Source organism: Oncorhynchus gorbuscha, linkage group LG02 (assembly GCF_021184085.1).
Source record: "Oncorhynchus gorbuscha isolate QuinsamMale2020 ecotype Even-year linkage group LG02, OgorEven_v1.0, whole genome shotgun sequence".
Taxonomy (NCBI): Eukaryota; Metazoa; Chordata; class Actinopteri; order Salmoniformes; family Salmonidae; genus Oncorhynchus; species Oncorhynchus gorbuscha.
Genome location: NC_060174.1, coordinates 91,077,343 through 91,096,296, shown reverse-complemented (window position 1 = coordinate 91,096,296; position 18,954 = coordinate 91,077,343). Strand labels below are relative to the sequence as shown.

Below are 18,954 nucleotides of genomic sequence, written 5' to 3'. Positions count from 1 at the left end.
AATGAGGAGCATTTGACAAAAAGGAACAAATGACATAAAGCTTGTACTGTACATCGTTGAAAGTATGTCCCCTCTGTTTTATTGCAGGGCACAAACATTCTCTGTGGAGAGAGATGAAGAGATTGCATTTATGTCGACAACGATGGGTGCAGCCTACCACTGTCTGAAGAAGTCCCACATAAGCTAATGTTAAGGAAGTCACACTGCTTGCTTAGCGAGTACTGTTTACTCCTGATTCGGCTCATACCAAGTCTGGAACCCAGGACCTCTGCCTTGCTAACACCCCTGATCACCTTCCAGAAGCATCTTACCCTGTTGCGCCACCTAAAGGCTAGCTATTCGGCAGCACAAGTAGAGACATTTCAGGCTGAGGAGTGAGTATCACACATCGCCTTCTGCTACATTCAAACCCACTCCACAGCGACCCCATCATTGAGCTGAGATCAACTGATGATCCGGAACACGGCACCATTGTAAAATACGTCACACTGCTTGGTTATCGGGTACAGCTTCCTCCTGATTCACTCATACCGAGGCTCGAACCCAGGACCTCTGCCTCGCTATCACACGTAACTGCCCTCTCGAAGGGTCTTATATTGTCGCACCACTGAAAAAGTAGCTATTCAGCAGCGCAAGTGGAGGCACTTCAGGTTGAGTTTCACAGATTGCCATCTGCTACACCAACTTATTTTTCCAATTAATTTCTGCATAGATAATAAATGGCAAAAATGCATGCTCACCTGAAGATGCAAATTGACAATATTGAGGATAAAGTGTTTGAAACATTCAAACATTCACTAAAGTTTCACTTTGAGTGAAACAAATGTATAAATGACAACCAATATTTCCTCCTCATCATGCCTTTAATAAACATCTCTACTGATATGTACAATGTATCCTTTGATTTTCATAATAATTCTATGAATCTATACAAAGGAAAAACATTGAATGATTATTCAGCTATGATACCCAATAACAAAGAAAATGAGTTAAATTACAAACATCCACACAATACAAAATGTACCAACATATGAATAAATGGGTATCTTTAAAGAGAGGTTTCATACATTTGAGCAGGTCTTATGAATAGGACATAATATAATTGAAGAAAAAATAATCGGCTCACTAACGTGTCATAACATAAAACCTAAACCTGACTCATACAGTTGTGGAGGATGACAGTGTATTTACAAACATATTGAGATGATTAAGTGCTGTGTTGGGTTCTGAGACAAACATTACTGCACTATAACTTCATATAACATCTATTTACATATATACATACAGTCACCATGTAAACACACAGATACATGTCTCTCTACAGCACCAAGGCATGGAGGGGGGAAGAACATGTTGACCAGGGGTAGACAACAGGAGACACACTGTGCCAGCTTTTTTTCTGGCCCAGCTTCACCACACCAGTAACCATATGGCATTCAAAATAACTTTTTACAAAGAAAAAATAAAATTCCAGTTAGTCCATCACTGTTTCAGGCCATTTTGTTCCGTTTTGTGCCTAATGAATACAATCCTTTTTCAACTAGTCAAGGTTTTCAATTTAGACCAGATGTCTTATTGCTGGGCTGAAACATAAGTCCGCACACACTTTATCTCTCCAGGACTTGTAGATAGACAATCAAGGCTGAGTGGTACCGTTGCTCTCCAGTGTTGGGGTGGGCTCTTCTAACTGACTGGCAGGCGGTATGCTCACTGGGGCGCCAAACGTGTGCCCGGAGCATCGAGTGCGGGGTGGGGAGGGGGTGGAGGACTTGCTCTGCACCTTGTTGTGATGTGAAGGGGGGGAGCTGATCGGGGTGCGGGGGTACCTGCGAGAGGAGTGGGCGGGGGGTTCAGGGGAGCGTGAGGAGGGAGTCAGGGAGCTGCTGTAGCCGGGGGGGCTGCTGGGTGGTTCAGAGGAGGGGCCAAGGCCCATGTTGCCGGGTGAGTCATGGTGGCCCTGAGGGAAATCCTACAACGAGGGAAACCAAGTCAATACTCAGACACACACACAATGCTCTGAACAGGTCCAAAACAATACATACTGGCTGTATTTTTTTCTACATTGAGATATTGTAGTCATCTTAACACCTGAATGAGGGTTGAGAAATAAAAACCTACAAGTCCCCACAGTATCTCTGGGATTTTAATTTATTTATTAAATTAAATGTATTTTTTAGCTATGTTTTGAGTCAGATACTGATGACAGCTTTTTTGTTATTTAAAGAGGTACCTCTTTGAGGATGTAGAGTGCCACTGGATTCTTGCGTTCATGTTCAGTCATCATTTTTGGTACAACGTCAACTGTAGAGGATGAAAAATACATTGGATGAAGACTTTTGGTGTAGCACAACAATTTATAATTCTTATAAATAACTAGGAAATATAAATACAATTAATTATTAGGTTCCTTACCTGCATGATTGATTGGGGAATAATCAGGGTGTTCTATTAAATGCCTTGGCAGTCCTGCCAAACCTCTGGGCTTCATTTGCTGTTTCTGCCGCTCTCTGCACAATAAACACAAAATATACTGTACGTGAGAAACAACTGTGTGCATCAATTGTACAGTATAAAACTGTTCAAAACAACATTGTTCATGTCAAATTTAGCATTTTGTCTATTTAACACTACGGTATATCAGTACAATTTTGAACAGAGCCTCAGGGGCCCTGGTCAAAAGTGTACACTAAATATGGAAAAGGGTGCCTATAAAGGGTGCTATAAAATAGTAATTATTATTTTAATAATTACACATTTGACTAATAATTGTATAATTCAATAATTATTATCAAGTTAACTGGATTGCATTAATGAACTTGCCTATCAATATGCTTCTGCCATGTTACTAATCATCTTGCTGTATTCCCAACCAATAGGACCATGAACAGACCGAAGCATCCAGAAACATGTAGAGAGTGAGACAAAAGTGGCTCTTACTTCTTGGACGGTCCCCAGCAGGCGCACACCGTAACCAAGGTGATAAGGAGGAAAATACCCCCGGTGGAGAGAATGATGTAGAGGGAACTCCTCCCTGTTAGGGGAGGGTCAGGAGGGTAGGAGGGTCATAGGTGTTTGTCCCAAATGGCACCCTTTTCCATATTTAGTGTACACTTCTGACCAGGGCCCCCGAGGCTCTGTTCAAAAGTAGTGCACTATATAGGGAATAGGGTGCTATTTGGGACGCAGCCACATAGGAAAACAAACCGCACAGTAGAACTACTTAACAATATGTTGAAGCAGAATTACAGCATGTACTTCCTCCCCTGTCCTCCCACGCACACACTCATGTCTCTGTGATGTAGTCATGTACTGGATGTATAGCCAGTGATCAACTTCCCTCCCACTCATTATCTTTTTGCTGCTGGTACATTAGGCTACAGTTAGTATTGCCTTTTTTCACCCCTTCTCTGACATACAAGGACTTGCTTTTCAGTGAAGTATTTGTTGCACGCCCTGGGCTTGAACCAGTGACAAGTAGGACTTTAGGGGAAAAGCGCTCTGAGATGACATTATGAAAATAATTTCAATTGATTTAGTGTGATTAGTGTGTACTTTCTAAAGTTGCCTATATAATGGGTTAAATAATAATAATAATAATAATAGCCAGAGATTATTACAGGAGTTATCCAGCCTCATCCCTCAATTTTATAGCAAAGCATGTGGCAACGTTGCCGTTTGACCTAAAATCGTATTAAAGATTGTAACTGAATTGCCAATGGTTCAAGCCTATACTGCCACTGTATAGCCTACTGTAGACAGTGAGTTTGATGGGCAGACTCTTCATGCTCCCAATAGGGTTCTCGACCGCGCATCCGTAGATGTCATCATCCACCATCAGCACCCGCACAATGGTCAAGAGCTTCTGGTCAGGTGACAGCTGCAGACGGGTCTCATTGGTCAACAGTTTCCCTCCTTTCTGCCAGCTGTACTTGGCATTGGTTCCGTTGTCATGGGAGCAGTTGAGGGTGAAGTGCTCGCTGAGCTCCAGTACTGAGGACGCCTCCATATGGACGTAAGGTATGGATATGGGCTCTATGGAGAATAAGTATAGTAGTCAGACACGTCAAGATATGTCTCTTCCTTCTGGGCCAAAGGTTATACTGATATGATGGGTTAAAAAAATAGCTCAGGTGTACATTAACAACTTCTCAGGTGACCCTCATTGCAACAATGCCTTTACAAGAACAACATGGTTTGGACCATTGTCCCCTGCACTTTCCTTGACAATTCAGCTGATGTTTCAGTCATACAAATGTGTGAGAAATATGTATAAACAAAAAGGGAAAAAATCCTTTGGTTTTATCACAGACAATCCCAGCAGTTCCTACAAGCAAGTCATGTCATAAAGGACAAGTAAACTTATACTAAAATATGCATCAACCATCTCAATTGCCTTGTGGATCGAGTGTCTTCCCTGAGATTGGAAGGTTGGGGGGTCAAGTCATACCAAAGACTTGTACCCAAGACCCTGTGATAGACTAGCATCCTGTCCAAGGGGTTTACTTGTACATCAAGCTGCCTCTGCTACAGAATCAGGAGATAGGCTCTTGCTTACACTATGGACCACATACCATCCACAGTCAGGTCGATACTCCCCTCTCCGGTGAAAGTATCATCCGTGATGGAGATCTCCACTTCATAGGTGCCCTCATCAGAGAGTTTGAGGTTGTGGAGTAGGAGGGTGCCATTCTCAAACACCAGGATGCGGTCCCGGTACTCGGGCCTCAGGTTCCCAATGATCTCGGTGCCAATGGACTGGACCACGGTGACGGGCTTGTCGTCCCTCTTCAGCTGCCACTTGATGACTGGCGCGTCGGGGCTGGAGCTGCTGTAACGAACAGAGAGGAGTGCCTCCCCGCCCAACGTGCCCCGGATCAGAGAGCCAGGGCTGGTGATGTTGACTCCCTTGACACGTCCTGGACCCAGAGAAGATGGAACGGAGTCTATTTATTCAGGTTATACTGTATATTTAGCAGATTTCTATTCTATACACGTCTCTGTTCATATGAATGGAACACGTGTTCCACCACTTACACGCATGTGTGACATGGATAAACTGATACATGCAATACACTGCAATAGGGTACAGGTGTACCCTACCTGCAATGCCATTTCAGCTTGCTACAAGTGTATTTTAAATAGGCCTAGTGTAACAGTGTTGCTTCCATCTCTTTTCTCGCCCCAACCTGGGCTCGAACCAGGGATCCTCTGTCACCTCACCGATTGAAATGCTAGCCATTTCACACCGGTTACACTAGCAAGCCATCCAACAAACAAGCTTTACCCAGATCGTGTACCCAAGGACACTTGGCACACTTCCCTCAGAGGTTGGTGGCGCCTTAATTGGGGGAGACCGGCTCGTGGTAATGGCTGGAGTGGAATTACTGGAATGGTATCAAATACATCAAACACATGGTTTCCAAGTGTTTGATGTCATTTCATTCGGTCTATTCCAGACAGTATTATGGGCCGTCCTCCCCTCAGCATCCTCCTGTGGACTTTTCCTATTCCATTACACTGTGAAGGTTAGTATTCAGAAAAATATTGGGCTGTCCACAATCTCCACACCACCAATACCACCATCACAGTCGTGTCTAAACCGTCCTTGATTAAGTGACATGCTTCTATTCAAGCATTTGTGGCTAGAAGGCGTGACATTTTTAACAGGTCATTGTCTGGGTTATGCTAAGTATTATCTTAGCCCCTTAGCTAGTTCAACAACTTCACTACAAGGCATATCTCAAACCGTCTAACTTATGGCCAACAGATTTTGCAGAAATTCTTTCAGAGTTGATTGACCAGAGGATTCTTTTTGATGGTAATAGCCTATATACAGTATGTGATCAGAGTGGGCTTATAAAGTGAGAGCCAAAGGACTGTAACTAGCTCTGCTGGCTGTTGTTGTGGGCGGCAGGCTGCTGATGACTCGACTGTGGGCACCGGGCCCCCTCCTCCGCCGGGGCAGAGTGCGCTGCATGGAGCCTGTTTGGCAGCACTGCATCACCGTGGTAACGGCTCACAGTCCTCTTGGACGGCTGTGATGAGCTGACAAAAGGGGGGATTGTTTGGGCCAATTTCCTTCCTGGCAGCCCATGAAAGAGGCCTCAGAGCAACACAAGCTCCCCGATTGGCTGAGCCCAAAGACAGAGGGCCCCAGTGATTCTGCTGATGACAACACAACCGCAATGACATGACACAACCGCACCTCTAAAAGTACCAAGTATCATGTTTCTATGTTTGACTCTGCACACCTTTTTTCTATATCTCATATACAATTAGAATTATATATGTACAAAATGATCAATTCCTCGTATAGCTTTCCATTTATGCATCTAGGTCACACCTCAATAGCCTGAGCTCAGGTCCTTCTCCAACCTTTGGCAAACCTGCTGAACCAACCGGAAGACATCTGAGTAGCATAGTTTCCACATGGGCTCTACAGAGATCAAATACCATTGATATGAACTAAAAAGGTTTTTGTACAGACCGAACGCCTAAACTCTCTAAAGTCTAAACAATATTTGCCGGTTTCCCAAACCCAGATTAAGCAGTCCTGGACTAAAAACCGTTCTCAATAGAGAATGTCCATTGAAAGTACATTTTACTCCAGGTTTGAATCTGGGTCCCATTGTGACTGCTTTCTGCCAAATAATATATCTTCATCAATCTATTTTTAAATCCACAGATTATGTATAGTTTTATGAGTGTCATCGGAGTGTAAGTGTCATCAGAGAGCAATAGTAATAAAAAGACATACTGTGTGGCATTGTGAAGTCTATTTCAATGTTTTAAATAAAGTGTTTTTCAGAATATAAGCTAGTACACAACAAGGAAATGTTTATTTGCTTGTTTGACATGGAAATTGTGTTTTATGTAATTGTTTTTGTAATTTATATGGTACCTATGCATATATGCTAAACAAATTAATTCAATAAATATTCTGAGACATTTAAATTCATAATAGGGGTCTAATAAGGGGCTGTTGAATGATTGACCGTCATGTTTTTTTTTATTGAATAGATGAATTTACATGAACGAATTTACATGCAAAAGTAGGCATAATTTAGTAGGACACAAAATGTATGTGTCCAACTTACCAGCCAAACAAATATGTCAGTCAGAAAACATGCATAAACCAACCTACACTTGCCCACTCCACTCTAAATACTTCCCACCCACATTGTCTGAGCCTTGCAAGTGAACACTACACATTCCTTTAATAAGTCAGTACAGATGTGTTTTCCAAAAACAGGGGAAAGTTTCCCTTACCTGACTGAGGTGAGACAAGAAGACACCAGAGCAGCAAAAGTTGAGGAGCGGCTATGGCTTTGGAGAGATCCTCCCTCTCTGCCTTCATCTTGGGTCTAACGCTCTGTTACTCTCCAGGACAATTAGCATGATTTGTCCACTCTGGGCACCTCCCCCGAGAGAGCACACAGACATTCCTCCAAGGCAGGGCTCCACTAGGACTGGGTGCACTGCACAACAAAGCAACACATCAGCAGTGTATGTGTGTGTGTGTGCGTGTTTAGTAGAACAATTGTACAGAAAATAAAGCACACATCTTGTTTATTTTCTGCACAATTCTGGATTTGTAGTTAGACTACTTTTAAAACGTGCATAGTAAGCTTCTAAGCATGAGTGAAATTCCAAGTGCAGAAATAAATACACAAATGTCCCTTTAGAACATCACTTAAGCTTATTCAAATACACTCCTGGAATGGAAATGGCCATATTGCCCTGACAATGCCATGGCAAGACCTAGGCTGTTTAGGTTTTACCCTGGCCACTGAACGCTTATACTTTGAATCAGTCTGAAGCCACTTGTTGTTACTCTGTTCTCAGTATTAGGGTCATAGAGAGGAGGGCCCTTCTCTAATGGTCCTGCTGAGTAAGGTCTGCATCTTAAATGGCATCCTTTCCCCTATAGTGCTATTTGAGCGTTGGTAGTGGTAGTGCTACCATCACAATAAATGCATTATTTATTTTAGACAGGTCTAAAGAAACAGGATATGAAGAAATGTAGTCTATTTCAGAACAACAGAATAGCATACTATGAGTTGTCCTTATCAAATCAAATTGATTTATAAAGCTCTTCTTACATCAACTGATGTCACAAAGTGCAGTACAGAATCCAAGCATAAAACCCCAAAAGAACCTTGGAAGAAACCTGGAGAGGAATCAGGCTATGAGGGGTGGCCGGGTGGAGATTATAACAGAACATGGCCAAGATGTTCAAATATTCATAGATGACCAGCAGTGTCAAATAATAATTATCACAGTGGTTGTCGAGGGTACAACAGTATCTCTACTACTCCTGCTGTCTCTAGAGAGTTGAAAATAGCAGATCTGGGACAGGTATCACGTCTGGTGAAAAGGTCAGGGTTCCATAGGCAAAACAGTTGAAACTGGAGCAGCAGCACAGCCAGGTGGACTGGGGACAGCAAGGAGTCATCAGGCCAAGTAGTCCTGAGGCATGGTCCTAGGGCTCAGGTCCTCCGAGAGAGAGAAAGAAAGAAATAGAGAAAGAGAGAATTAGAGAGAGCATACTTAAATTCACACAGGACACCGGATAAGACAAGAGAAATACTCCAGATATAACAGACTGAACCTATCCCCCCGACATATAAACTACTGCAGCATAAATATTGGAGGCTGAGACAGGAGGGGTCAGGAGACACTGTGGCCCCATCTGACGATACCCCCGGACAGGGCCAAACAGGCAGTATATATCTACACCCACTTTGCCAAAGCACAGCCCCCACACCACTAGAGGGATATCTTCAACCACCAACTTACCATCCTGAGACAAGACTGAGTATAAACCAACCTACACTTGCCCACAAAGATCTCCGCCACAACACAACTCGGGGCGCCAACCCGGACAGGAAGATCACGTCAGTGACTCAACCCATTCAAGTGACGCACGCCTCCTAGGGACGGCATGGAAGAGCACCAGTAAGCCAGTGACTCAGCCCTTGTAATAGGGTTAGAGGCAGAGAATCCCAGTGGAGAGATGGAAACCGGCCAGGCAGAGACTGTCACGCCCTGGTCGAAGTATTTTGTGTTTATCTTCATTTTGGTTCAGGCCAGGGTGTGGCATGGGGTTTTTGTACTGTGGTGTGATTTGTCTTGGGGTTTTGGTATGTATTGGGATTGTAGTTAGTGGGGTGATCTAGCAAAGTCTATGGCTGTCTGGAGTGGTTCTCAATCAGAGGCAGGTGTTTATCGTTGTCTCTGATTGGGAACCATATTTACGCAGCCATATTCTTTGGTTGTTTTGTGGGTGATTGTCCTTAGTGTCCTTGTTCCTGTCTGTGTTAGTTTTCACTAGTATAGGCTGTTTCGGTTTTCGTTACGTTCTTTGTTTTGTAGTGTTTGTGTTTTAGATTCGTGTTACGTTTTTTCATTAAACATGGATCACAATCTACACGATGCAGTTTGTTCCGACTCTCCTTCACCACACCTGGAAAACCGTTACAGAATCACCCACCAAACACGGACCAAACAGCGTGTCAACAGGCAGGAGCAGCCCAAAGAGAAGGAAGAACTGGACGGTAAAGGACCCTGGGCTCAGCCTGGAGAATATCGCCGCCCCAAGGGAGAACTGGAGGCGGCTAAAGCGGAGAGGCGCCGGTATGAGGAGGCAGCACGGCGACTCGGAAGGAAACCTGAGAGTCAGCCCCAAAAATGTATTGGTGGGGGACTCAGGGAGAGTGTGGCAGAGTCAGGAGTCAGACCTGAGCCAACTCTCCCTGTTTATCGTGAGGAGCCAAGGAGGAGACCAGAGCCGGTGTTGGAGGTGAGCGAAGCAGAGACTGTGAAGGAGTTAATGGGGAAATTGGAGGAGAAATGAGGGAGTTGCTGTGTTGGTGCTTTTTGCATGGAATTCGCCCGACGGAACGTGTCGGGATTTGATGGCACTTGGGTCAGCGCTCCATACTCGTCCTGAGGTGCGTGTTAGTCGGCTGGTGAAGTTGGTGCCAGCCTCACGCATCAGGCCTCCTGTGCACATCCCTAGTCTTGCACGTCCTGTGTCAGCACTGCTCTCAAGATCTCCAGTACGCCTTCACGGTCGAGCCCATCCTGTGCCACCTCCACACCCCAGTCCTCCGGTAGCAGCTCCCCGCACCAGGCTTCCTGTGCGTGTCCTCGGTTCAGTTCCACCAGTGCCAGCACCACACATCAGGCCTACAGTGCGCCTCGTCTCTCCAGCGCTGTCGGAGTCTCCCGCCTGTCTAGCGCTATCAGAGCCTTCCTCCACTCCAGCGCTGCCGGACTCTCCCGCCTGTTCAGCGCAGCCAGAGCCTTTCTCCTCTACAACGCTACTGGAGTCTCCCGCCTGTTCAGCGCAGCTAGAGCCTTCTTCCTCTACAGCGCTGCTGGAGTCTCCTGTCTGTTCAGCGCAGCGAGACTTATCACCTGTTTTTTTTCCTCCCCTATATTTTTCAGTTCCCCAGCTCTGTTCACCGTGGCTGCATTGTATTGTTTTTTTTATTAGTTTGCTGACGCTGTTCCATGTCCGTTATTTATTCAATGATTTACTCACCGTACCTGCTTCATCTCTCCAGAGTGAACTCATGTGACACTAAGACTGAATGATTGGACTCTAATGATGAAAAAGTTGCAAGCTGCACACACTTCATCAGTGTCTCATTCTGAGTCGTACCTGGCCATACAGTCGTGGGTGAACAGGGAGTACAGGAGGTGACTGAGAACGCACCCCTGGGGAGCTCCAGTGTTGAGGATCAGTGTGGCAGATGTGTTGCTACCTACCCTCACTACCTGGAGGCGGCCTGTCAGGAAGTCCAGGATCCAGTTGCAGAGGGAGGTGTTTAGTCTCAGGATCCTTAGCTTAATGATGAGCTTTGAGGGTACTATGGTGTTGAACGCTGAGCTGTAGTCAAGTGTTCCTTTTGTTCAGGTGGAAAAGGGCAGTGTGGAGTGCAATAGAGATTTTGTCATCTGTGGATCTGTTTGGGTGGTATGCAAATTGGAGTGGGTGTAGGGTTTCTGGAATAATGGTGTTGAGGTGAGCCATTGCCGACCTTTCAAAGCACGTCATGGCTACGGGTCTGTAGTCATTTAGGCAGGTTGCCTTTGTGTTCTTGGGCACAAGGACTATGGTTTCTGCTTGAAACATGTTGGTATTAAAAACTCAATCAGGGACATGTTGAAAATGTCAGTGAAGACACGTGCCAGTTGGTCAGCACATGCCCGGAACATGCGTCCTGGTAATCCGTCTGGCCCTGCAGCCTTGTGCATATGTTGACTTGTTTAAGGGTCTTACTCACGTCAGCTACGGAGAGTGTGATCACACAGTCGACCCGGAACAGCTGATGCTCTCATGCATGCCTCAGTGTTGCTTGCCTCGAAGTGAGCATAGAGGTGATTTAGCTCATCTGGTAGGCTCGTGTCACTGGACAGCTCGCGACTGTTCTTCCCTTTGTAGTCTGTAATAGTTTTTAAGCCCTGCCACATAAGATGAGCGTCGGAGCCGATGTAGTATGATTCAATCTTAGCCCTGTATTGAAGCTTTGCCTGTTTGATGGTCTGTCGCAGGGCATAGCAGGATTTCTTGTAAGCTTCCAGGTTAGAGTCCCGCACCTTGAAAGCGGCAGCTCTACCCTTTAGCTCAGTGCGAATGTTGCCTGTAATCCATGGCTTCTGGTTGGGGTATGTACGTACAGTCACTGTGGGGAGGACGTCCTCAATGCACTTATTGATAAAGCCAGTGACTGATGTGGTGTATTCCTCAATGCCATTGGAAGAATCCCGGAACATGTTCCAGTCTGTGATAGCAAAACAGTTCTGTAGTTTAGTATCTGCTTCATCTGACCACTTTAATATAGACCGAGTCACTGGTGCTTCCTGCTTTAATTTTTGCTTGTAAGCAGGAATCAGGAGGATAGAGTTATGGTTGGATTTACCAAATGGAGAGTGAGCTTTGTACGGGTCTGTGTGTGGAGTACAGGTGATCTAGACAATTTTTGTCCCCTGGTGCACAGGAACCAGGGGTGAATACAAAAACAGGAGTACCGTCTAAACATGGAAACAGGAAACAATACTACCTAATACAACGGAGCGCTAGATAAAGGGGAAGTAATCAGGGAGTGATGAAGTTCAGATATGCCTCATGATTATTGCCAGGTGTGCGTAATAATGGGTTGCTGGGACAGGTGGTTAGTAGACCGGCAACATCGAGCGCCAGAGTGGGGGAGCAGGAGTAGACTTGACACGTTCACAATTTGACAAGCACTTGATAATATTCTCACCAGGCCTCAAATTTCCCTGCGGCATCCTTGTGTAGCCGTAATGCCCCTTAAAAAACATGCCTTTCGCGGCCAAAGTGGCTGTTGTGCCCTTGGGCTAAATATAATAGGCAAATTATAATCCCCTTCCCCCGGCTGCCTTGCTCCAAAGCACCTCTCACTCACATGGCTCTCTGAGATGTAGCCAATGCCCATCACATGATGGGCTCATTCTCACAGGCATTTCGGAAGTAGGCTACAAGTGAATGAAGGTAGACGCATCCGGGGTGTCATGCAGGTGAAAGAGGACCCAAACGCGACTTAACAGAAACAGAGTTTATTAATGTTCAAAACGGAATAACTGAAATCCTCTAGATAGTAGAGGGGAAAACAACTGGAGAAGCGGCCACAGACTGCAGGTCGCTTTTCGGGTAGGCGCAGGCCGTAGTCGACTGAGACACCTGCTCACACGCAGCGTCTGAAGAAGGCACAAAACACGACAGGACAGGGTGATACACAATCACGGCAAAAAACACGACAGGACAGGGCGAAACGCAATCACAGCATGGAATACAAAACAAGGAACTGACGGCCCAGGAACGGAACACAAAGGAATAAATAGGGACTCTAATCAGGGGAAAGGATCGGGAACAGGTGTGGGAAGACTAAATGATGATTAGGGGAATAGGAACAGCTGGGAGCAGGAACGGAACGATAGAGAGAAGAGAGAGCGAGAGAGTGAGAGAGGGAGGGGGAGAGAGAGGGCTAGAAGGAGGGAAAGAACCAAATAAGACCAGCAGAGGGAAACGAATAGAATGGGAAGCACAGGGACAAGACAAGATAAAAAATGACAAACATGACAGTACCCCCACTCACCGAGCGCCTCCTGGCGCTCTCGAGGAGGAACACTGGCGGCAACGGAGGAAATCATAGATCAAACGGTCCAGCACGTCCCGAGAAAGAACCCAACTCCTCTCCTCAGGACCGTAACGAAAAACGATAAAAAGGGAAACTAGGGTACTACTCTAAAAAAATGAGAACTAGGGACAGACTGAGACACAGCAAGGGCAGGGACAAGAACAGGAGAGATGCGATGGCAGGGAACAGACTGAGACCCAGCAAGACCAGGAGCAGAAGCAGAAAAAAATTACCAGACTTCTTCTGCGCGCAGTCTGAACACGCAGCCACGAAACGGCGCGTGTCACGCTCCTGAGTCGGCCACCAAAAGCGCTGGCGAATAGACGCAAGAGTGCCTCGAACACCGGGATGACCAGCTAACTTGGCAGAGTGAGCCCACTGAAGAACAGCCAGACGAGTGGAAACAGGAACGAAAAGGAGGTTACTAGGACAAGCGCGCGACGCAGTGTGCGTGAGTGCTTGCTTAACCTGTCCTTCAATTCCCCAGACTGTCAACCCGACAACACGCCCATAAGGAAGAATCCCTCGGGATCAGTAGAAGCCACAGAAGAACTAAACAGACGGGATAAGGCATCAGGCTTGGTGTTCTTGCTACCCGGACGGTAAGAAATCACAAACTCGAAACGAGCGAAAAACAACGCCCAACGAGCTTGACGAGCATTAAGTCGTTTGGCAGAACGGATGTACTCAAGGTTCTTATGGTCTGTCCAAACGACAAAAGGAACACGGCCCCCCTCCAACCACTGTCGCCATTCGCCTAGGGCTAAGCGGATGGCGAGCAGTTCACGGTTACCCACATCATAGTTGCGCTCAGATGGCGACAGGCGATGAGAAAAATAAGCGCACGGATGAACCTTATCGTCAGACTGGAAGCGCTGGGATAGAATGGCTCCCACGCCTACCTCTGAAGCGTCAACCTCGACAATGAATTGTCTAGTGACGTCAGGAGTAACGAGGATAGGAGCGGACGTAAAACGTTCTTTTAGAAGATCAAAAGCTCCTGGGCGGAACCGGACCACTTAAAACACGTCTTGACAGAAGTAAGAGCTGTGAGAGGGGCAGCAACTTGACCGAAATTACGAATGAAACGCCGATAGAAATTAGCGAAACCTAAAAGCGCTGCAACTCGACACGTGACCTTGGAACGGGCCAATCACTGACAGCTTGGACCTTAGCGGAATCCATCTGAATGCCTTCAGCGGAAATAACGGAACCGAGAAAAGTAACGGAGGAGACATGAAAAGAGCACTTCTCAGCCTTTACGTAGAGACAATTCTCTAAAAGGCGCTGTAGAACACGTCGAACGTGCTGAACATGAATCTCGAGTGACGGAGAAAAAATCAGGATATCGTCAAGATAGACAAAAACAAAAATGTTCAGCATGTCTCTCAGAACATCATTAACTAATGCCTGAAAAACAGCTGGCGCATTGGCGAGACCGAACGGCAGAACCCGGTACTCAAAATGCCCTAACGGAGTGTTAAACGCCGTTTTCCACTCGTCCCCCTCTCTGATGCGCACGAGATGGTAAGCGTTACGAAGGTCCAACTTAGTAAAGCACCTGGCTCCCTGCAGAATCTCGAAGGCTGATGACATAAGGGGAAGCGGATAACGATTCTTAACCGTTATGTCATTCAGCCCTCGATAATCCACGCAGGGGCGCAGAGTACCGTCCTTCTTCTTAACAAAAAAGAACCCCGCCCCGGCCGGAGAAGAGAAGGCACTATGGTACCGGCGTCAAGAGACACAGACAAATAATCCTCGAGAGCCTTACGTTCGGGAGCCGACAGAGAGTATAGTCTACCTCGAGGAGGCGTGGTCCCTGGAAGGAGATCAATACTACAATCATACGACCGGTGAGGAGGAAGGGAGTTGGCTCGGGACCGACTGAAGACCGTGCGCAGATCATGATATTCCTCCGGCACTCCTGTCAAATCGCCAGGTTCCTCCTGAGAAGTAGGGAGAGAAGAAACGGGAGGGATGGCAGACATTAAACACTTCACATGACAAGAAACGTTCCAGGATAGGATAGAATTACTAGACCAATTAATAGAAGGATTATGACATACTAGCCAGGGATGACCCAAAACAACAGGTGTAAACGGTGAACGGAAAATCAAAAAAAGAAATAGTCTCACTGTGGTTTCCAGATACTGTGAGAGTTAAAGGTAGTGTCTCAAATTTGATACTGGGAAGATGACTACCATCTAAGGCAAACATGGGCGTAGGCTTGTCTAACGGTCTGAAAGGAATGTTATGTTTCCGAACCCAAGCTTCGTCCATGAAACAACCCTCAGCCCCAGAGTCAATCAAGGCACTGCATGTAGCACCCCGAACCGGTCCAGCGTAGATGGACCGACATAGTAGTACAAGATCTAGATGAAGGGACCTGAGTAGTAGCGCTCACCAGTAGCCCTCCGCTTACTGATGGGCTCTGGCCTCTTACTGGACATGAATTAACAAAATGTCCAGCAACTCCGCAATAGAGGCACAGGCGGTTGGTGATCCTCCGTTCCCTCTCCTTAGTCGAGATGCGAATCCCTCCCAGCTGCATGGGCTCAGTCTCAAAGCCAGAGGAGGGAGATGGTTGCGATGCGGAGCAGGAAACACCGTTGATGCGAGCTCTCTTCCACGAGCCCGGTGACGAAGATCTACCCGTCGTTCTATGCGGATGGCGAGAGCAATCAAAGAGTCCACATCTGAAGGAACCTCCCGGGAGAGAATCTCATCCTTAACCACTGCGTGGAGTCCCTCCAGAAAACGAGCGAGCAGCGCCGGCTCGTTCCACTCACTAGAGGCAGCAAGAGTGCGAAACTCAATGGAATAATCCGTTATGGACCGTTCACCTTGGCATAAGGAAGCCAGGGCCCTAGAAGCCTCCCCACCAAAACTGAACGGTCAAAACCCGAATCATCTCCTCTTTAAAGTTCTGGAATCTGTTAGAGCAATCAGCCCTTGCCTCCCAGATAGCTGTGCCCCATTCTCGAGCCCGGCCAGTAAGGAGTGAAATGACGTAAGCAACCCGAGCTCTCTCTAGAGTATGTGTGGGGTTGGAGAGAGAACACAATCTCACACTGCGTGAGAAAGGAGCGGCACTCAGTGGGCTGCCCGGAGTAGCAAGGTGGGTTATTAACCCTGGGTTCTGGAGGCTCGGCAGGCCAGGAAGTAACAGGTGGCACGAGACGTAGACTCTGGAACTGTCCAGAGAGGTCGGAAACCTGAGCGGCCAGGTTCTCCACGGCATGGCGAGCAGCGGACAATTCCTGCTCGTGTCTGCCGAGCATGGCTCCTTGGATCTCGACGGCAGTGTAACGAGCGTCTGAAGTCGCTGGGTCCATTCTTTGATCGGTTCCTTCTGTCATGCAGGTGAAAGAGGACCCAAACGCGACTTAACTTTTCTCCACGGCATGGCGAGCAGCAGACAATTCCTGCTCGTGTCTGCCGAGCATGGCTCCTTGGATCTTGACGGCAGTGTAAACAGCGTCTGAAGTCGCTGGGTCCATTCCTTGGTCAGTTCCTTCTGTCATGCAGGTGAAAGAGGACCCAAACGCGACTTAACAGAAACAGAGTTTATTAATGTTCAAAACGGAATAACTGAAATCCTCTAGATAGTAGAGGGGAAAAACAACTGGAGAAGCGGCCACAGACTGCAGGTCGCTTCGGGTAGGCGCAGGCCGTAGTCGACTGAGACACCTGCTCACACGCAGCGTCTGAAGAAGGCACAAAACACGACAGGACAGGGTGATACACAATCACGGCAAAAAACACGACAGGACAGGGCGAAACGCAATCACAGCATGGAATACAAAACAAGGAACTGACGGCCCAGGAACGGAACACAAAGGAATAAATAGGGACTCTAATCAGGGGAAAGGATCGGGAACAGGTGTGGGAAGACTAAATGATGATTAGGGGAATAGGAACAGCTGGGAGCAGGAACGGAACGATAGAGAGAAGAGAGAGCGAGAGAGTGAGAGAGGGAGGGGGAGAGAGAGGGCTAGAAGGAGGGAAAGAACCAAATAAGACCAGCAGAGGGAAACGAATAGAATGGGAAGCACAGGGACAAGACAAGATAAAAAATGACAAACATGACACGGGGTGCCACTGCTTGCATCCCTGTTATCGAATTCCCAGGCACATATTGATGATAGAACTGTCCACATTTAGCTGACTGAAATTTCGTCAGCCAAAAAGACGTGTAAGCCCAACTAACAGCAAAAGCACTAGCCTACAGTATGACAATCTACTTTACAAAAGTTGACCTATTATATTGGTCAACTTGTCCTATTATGTGGATGTTCCAATATTCAATCAATTAGTGGGAAAACACTTACTGATTTACAGTGGAAGTCGGAAGTTTACATACACTTAGGTTGGAGTCATTCAATCTCATTTTTCAACCACCCCACAAATTTCTTGTTAATTAACAAACTATAGTTTTGGCAAGTCGGTTACGACATCTACTTTGTGCATGACACAAGTCATTTTTCCAACAATAGTTTACAGAGAAATTACAGAGAGATTATTTAAATTATAATTCCCTGTATCACAATTCCAGTGGGTCAAAAGTTTACATACTGTGCCTTTAAACAGCTTGGAAAATTCCAGAAAGTGATGTCATGGCTTTAGAAGCTTCTGTTAGGCTAATTTACATAATTTGAGTCAATTGGAGGTGTACCTGTGGATGTATTTCAAGGCCTACCTTCAAACTCAGTTCCTCTTTGCTTGACATCATAAGAAAATCAAACGAAATAAGCCAAGACCTCAGAAAAACAATTGTATTCCTCCACAAGTCTGGTTCATCCTTGGGAGCAATTTCCAAACACCTGAAGGTACCACGTTCATCTGTACAAACAATGGTATGCAAGTATAAACACCATGGGACCAAGCAGCCATCATACTGCTCAGGAAGGAGACACGTTCTGTCTCCTTGAGATGAACGTACTTTGGTGCGAAAAGTGCAAATCAATCCCAGAACAACAGCAAAGAACCATGTGAAGATGCTGGAGGAAACAGGAACAAAAGTATCTATATCCACAGTAAAAATGAGTCCTATTGTAACGTCGTTCGTCTGTTGTAAGAAGAGAGTCAGACCGAAATGCAGCGTGTAGGTTACTCATGACTTTAATGAAAGTATCGCGGTACATGAAATAACTGATATAAGAAAACAACAAACGAAACGTGAAACTAATTACAGCCTATCTGGTGACTACAACACAGAGACAGGAACAAACACCCACAAAATACAAAGCGAAAGTCAGGCTGCCTAAATACGGTTCCCAATCAGAGACAAAGATAAGCACCTGACTCCAATTGAGAATCACCTCAGGCAGCCAAGCCTAACAACACCCCTAATCAGCCGCGATCCCAAATATTACAAACCCCAATACGAAACACAACATATAAACCCATGTCACACCCTGGCCTACCCAAACATATAACAAAAACACAAAATACAATGACCAAGGCGTGACAGAACCCCCCCCTAAGGTGCGGAATCCCGGACGCACCTCAAGAGCATAGGGAGGGTCCGGGTGGGCATCTGTCCATGGTGGCGGTTCTGGCTCGGGACGTGGACCCCACTCCATTAATGTCCTATTTCCTCCCCTTCGCGTCCTGGGATAATCCACCTTCTCCGCCGACCATGGCCTAATAGTCCTCACCCAGATCCCCACATAACTGAGGAGCAGCTCGGGACAGAGGGGCATCTCAGGACAGAGGGGCAGCTCAGGACAGAGGGGCAGCTCAGGACAGAGGGGCAGCTCAGGACAGAGGGGCAGCTCGG

The 18,954-nt window shown here is 46.5% G+C and overlaps 1 protein-coding gene across 1 annotated transcript; it reads right to left on the bottom strand.

Moving 5' to 3' along the window:
- Positions 1 to 844: 844 nt before the first annotated feature.
- On the bottom strand, positions 845 to 7,427 carry hepacamb (hepatic and glial cell adhesion molecule b). The gene is made up of 7 exons (XM_046326879.1): positions 7,270 to 7,427; positions 4,572 to 4,916; positions 3,751 to 4,032; positions 2,938 to 3,031; positions 2,413 to 2,507; positions 2,231 to 2,301; positions 845 to 1,969 (listed from the first exon to the last, which is right to left on the bottom strand). The coding sequence occupies exons 1-7, from the start codon at positions 7,355 to 7,357 to the stop codon at positions 1,637 to 1,639; spliced, it is 1,308 nt and encodes a 435-aa protein (XP_046182835.1). The 5' UTR covers positions 7,358 to 7,427; the 3' UTR covers positions 845 to 1,636.
- Between the last annotated feature and the right edge of the window lie 11,527 nt (positions 7,428 to 18,954).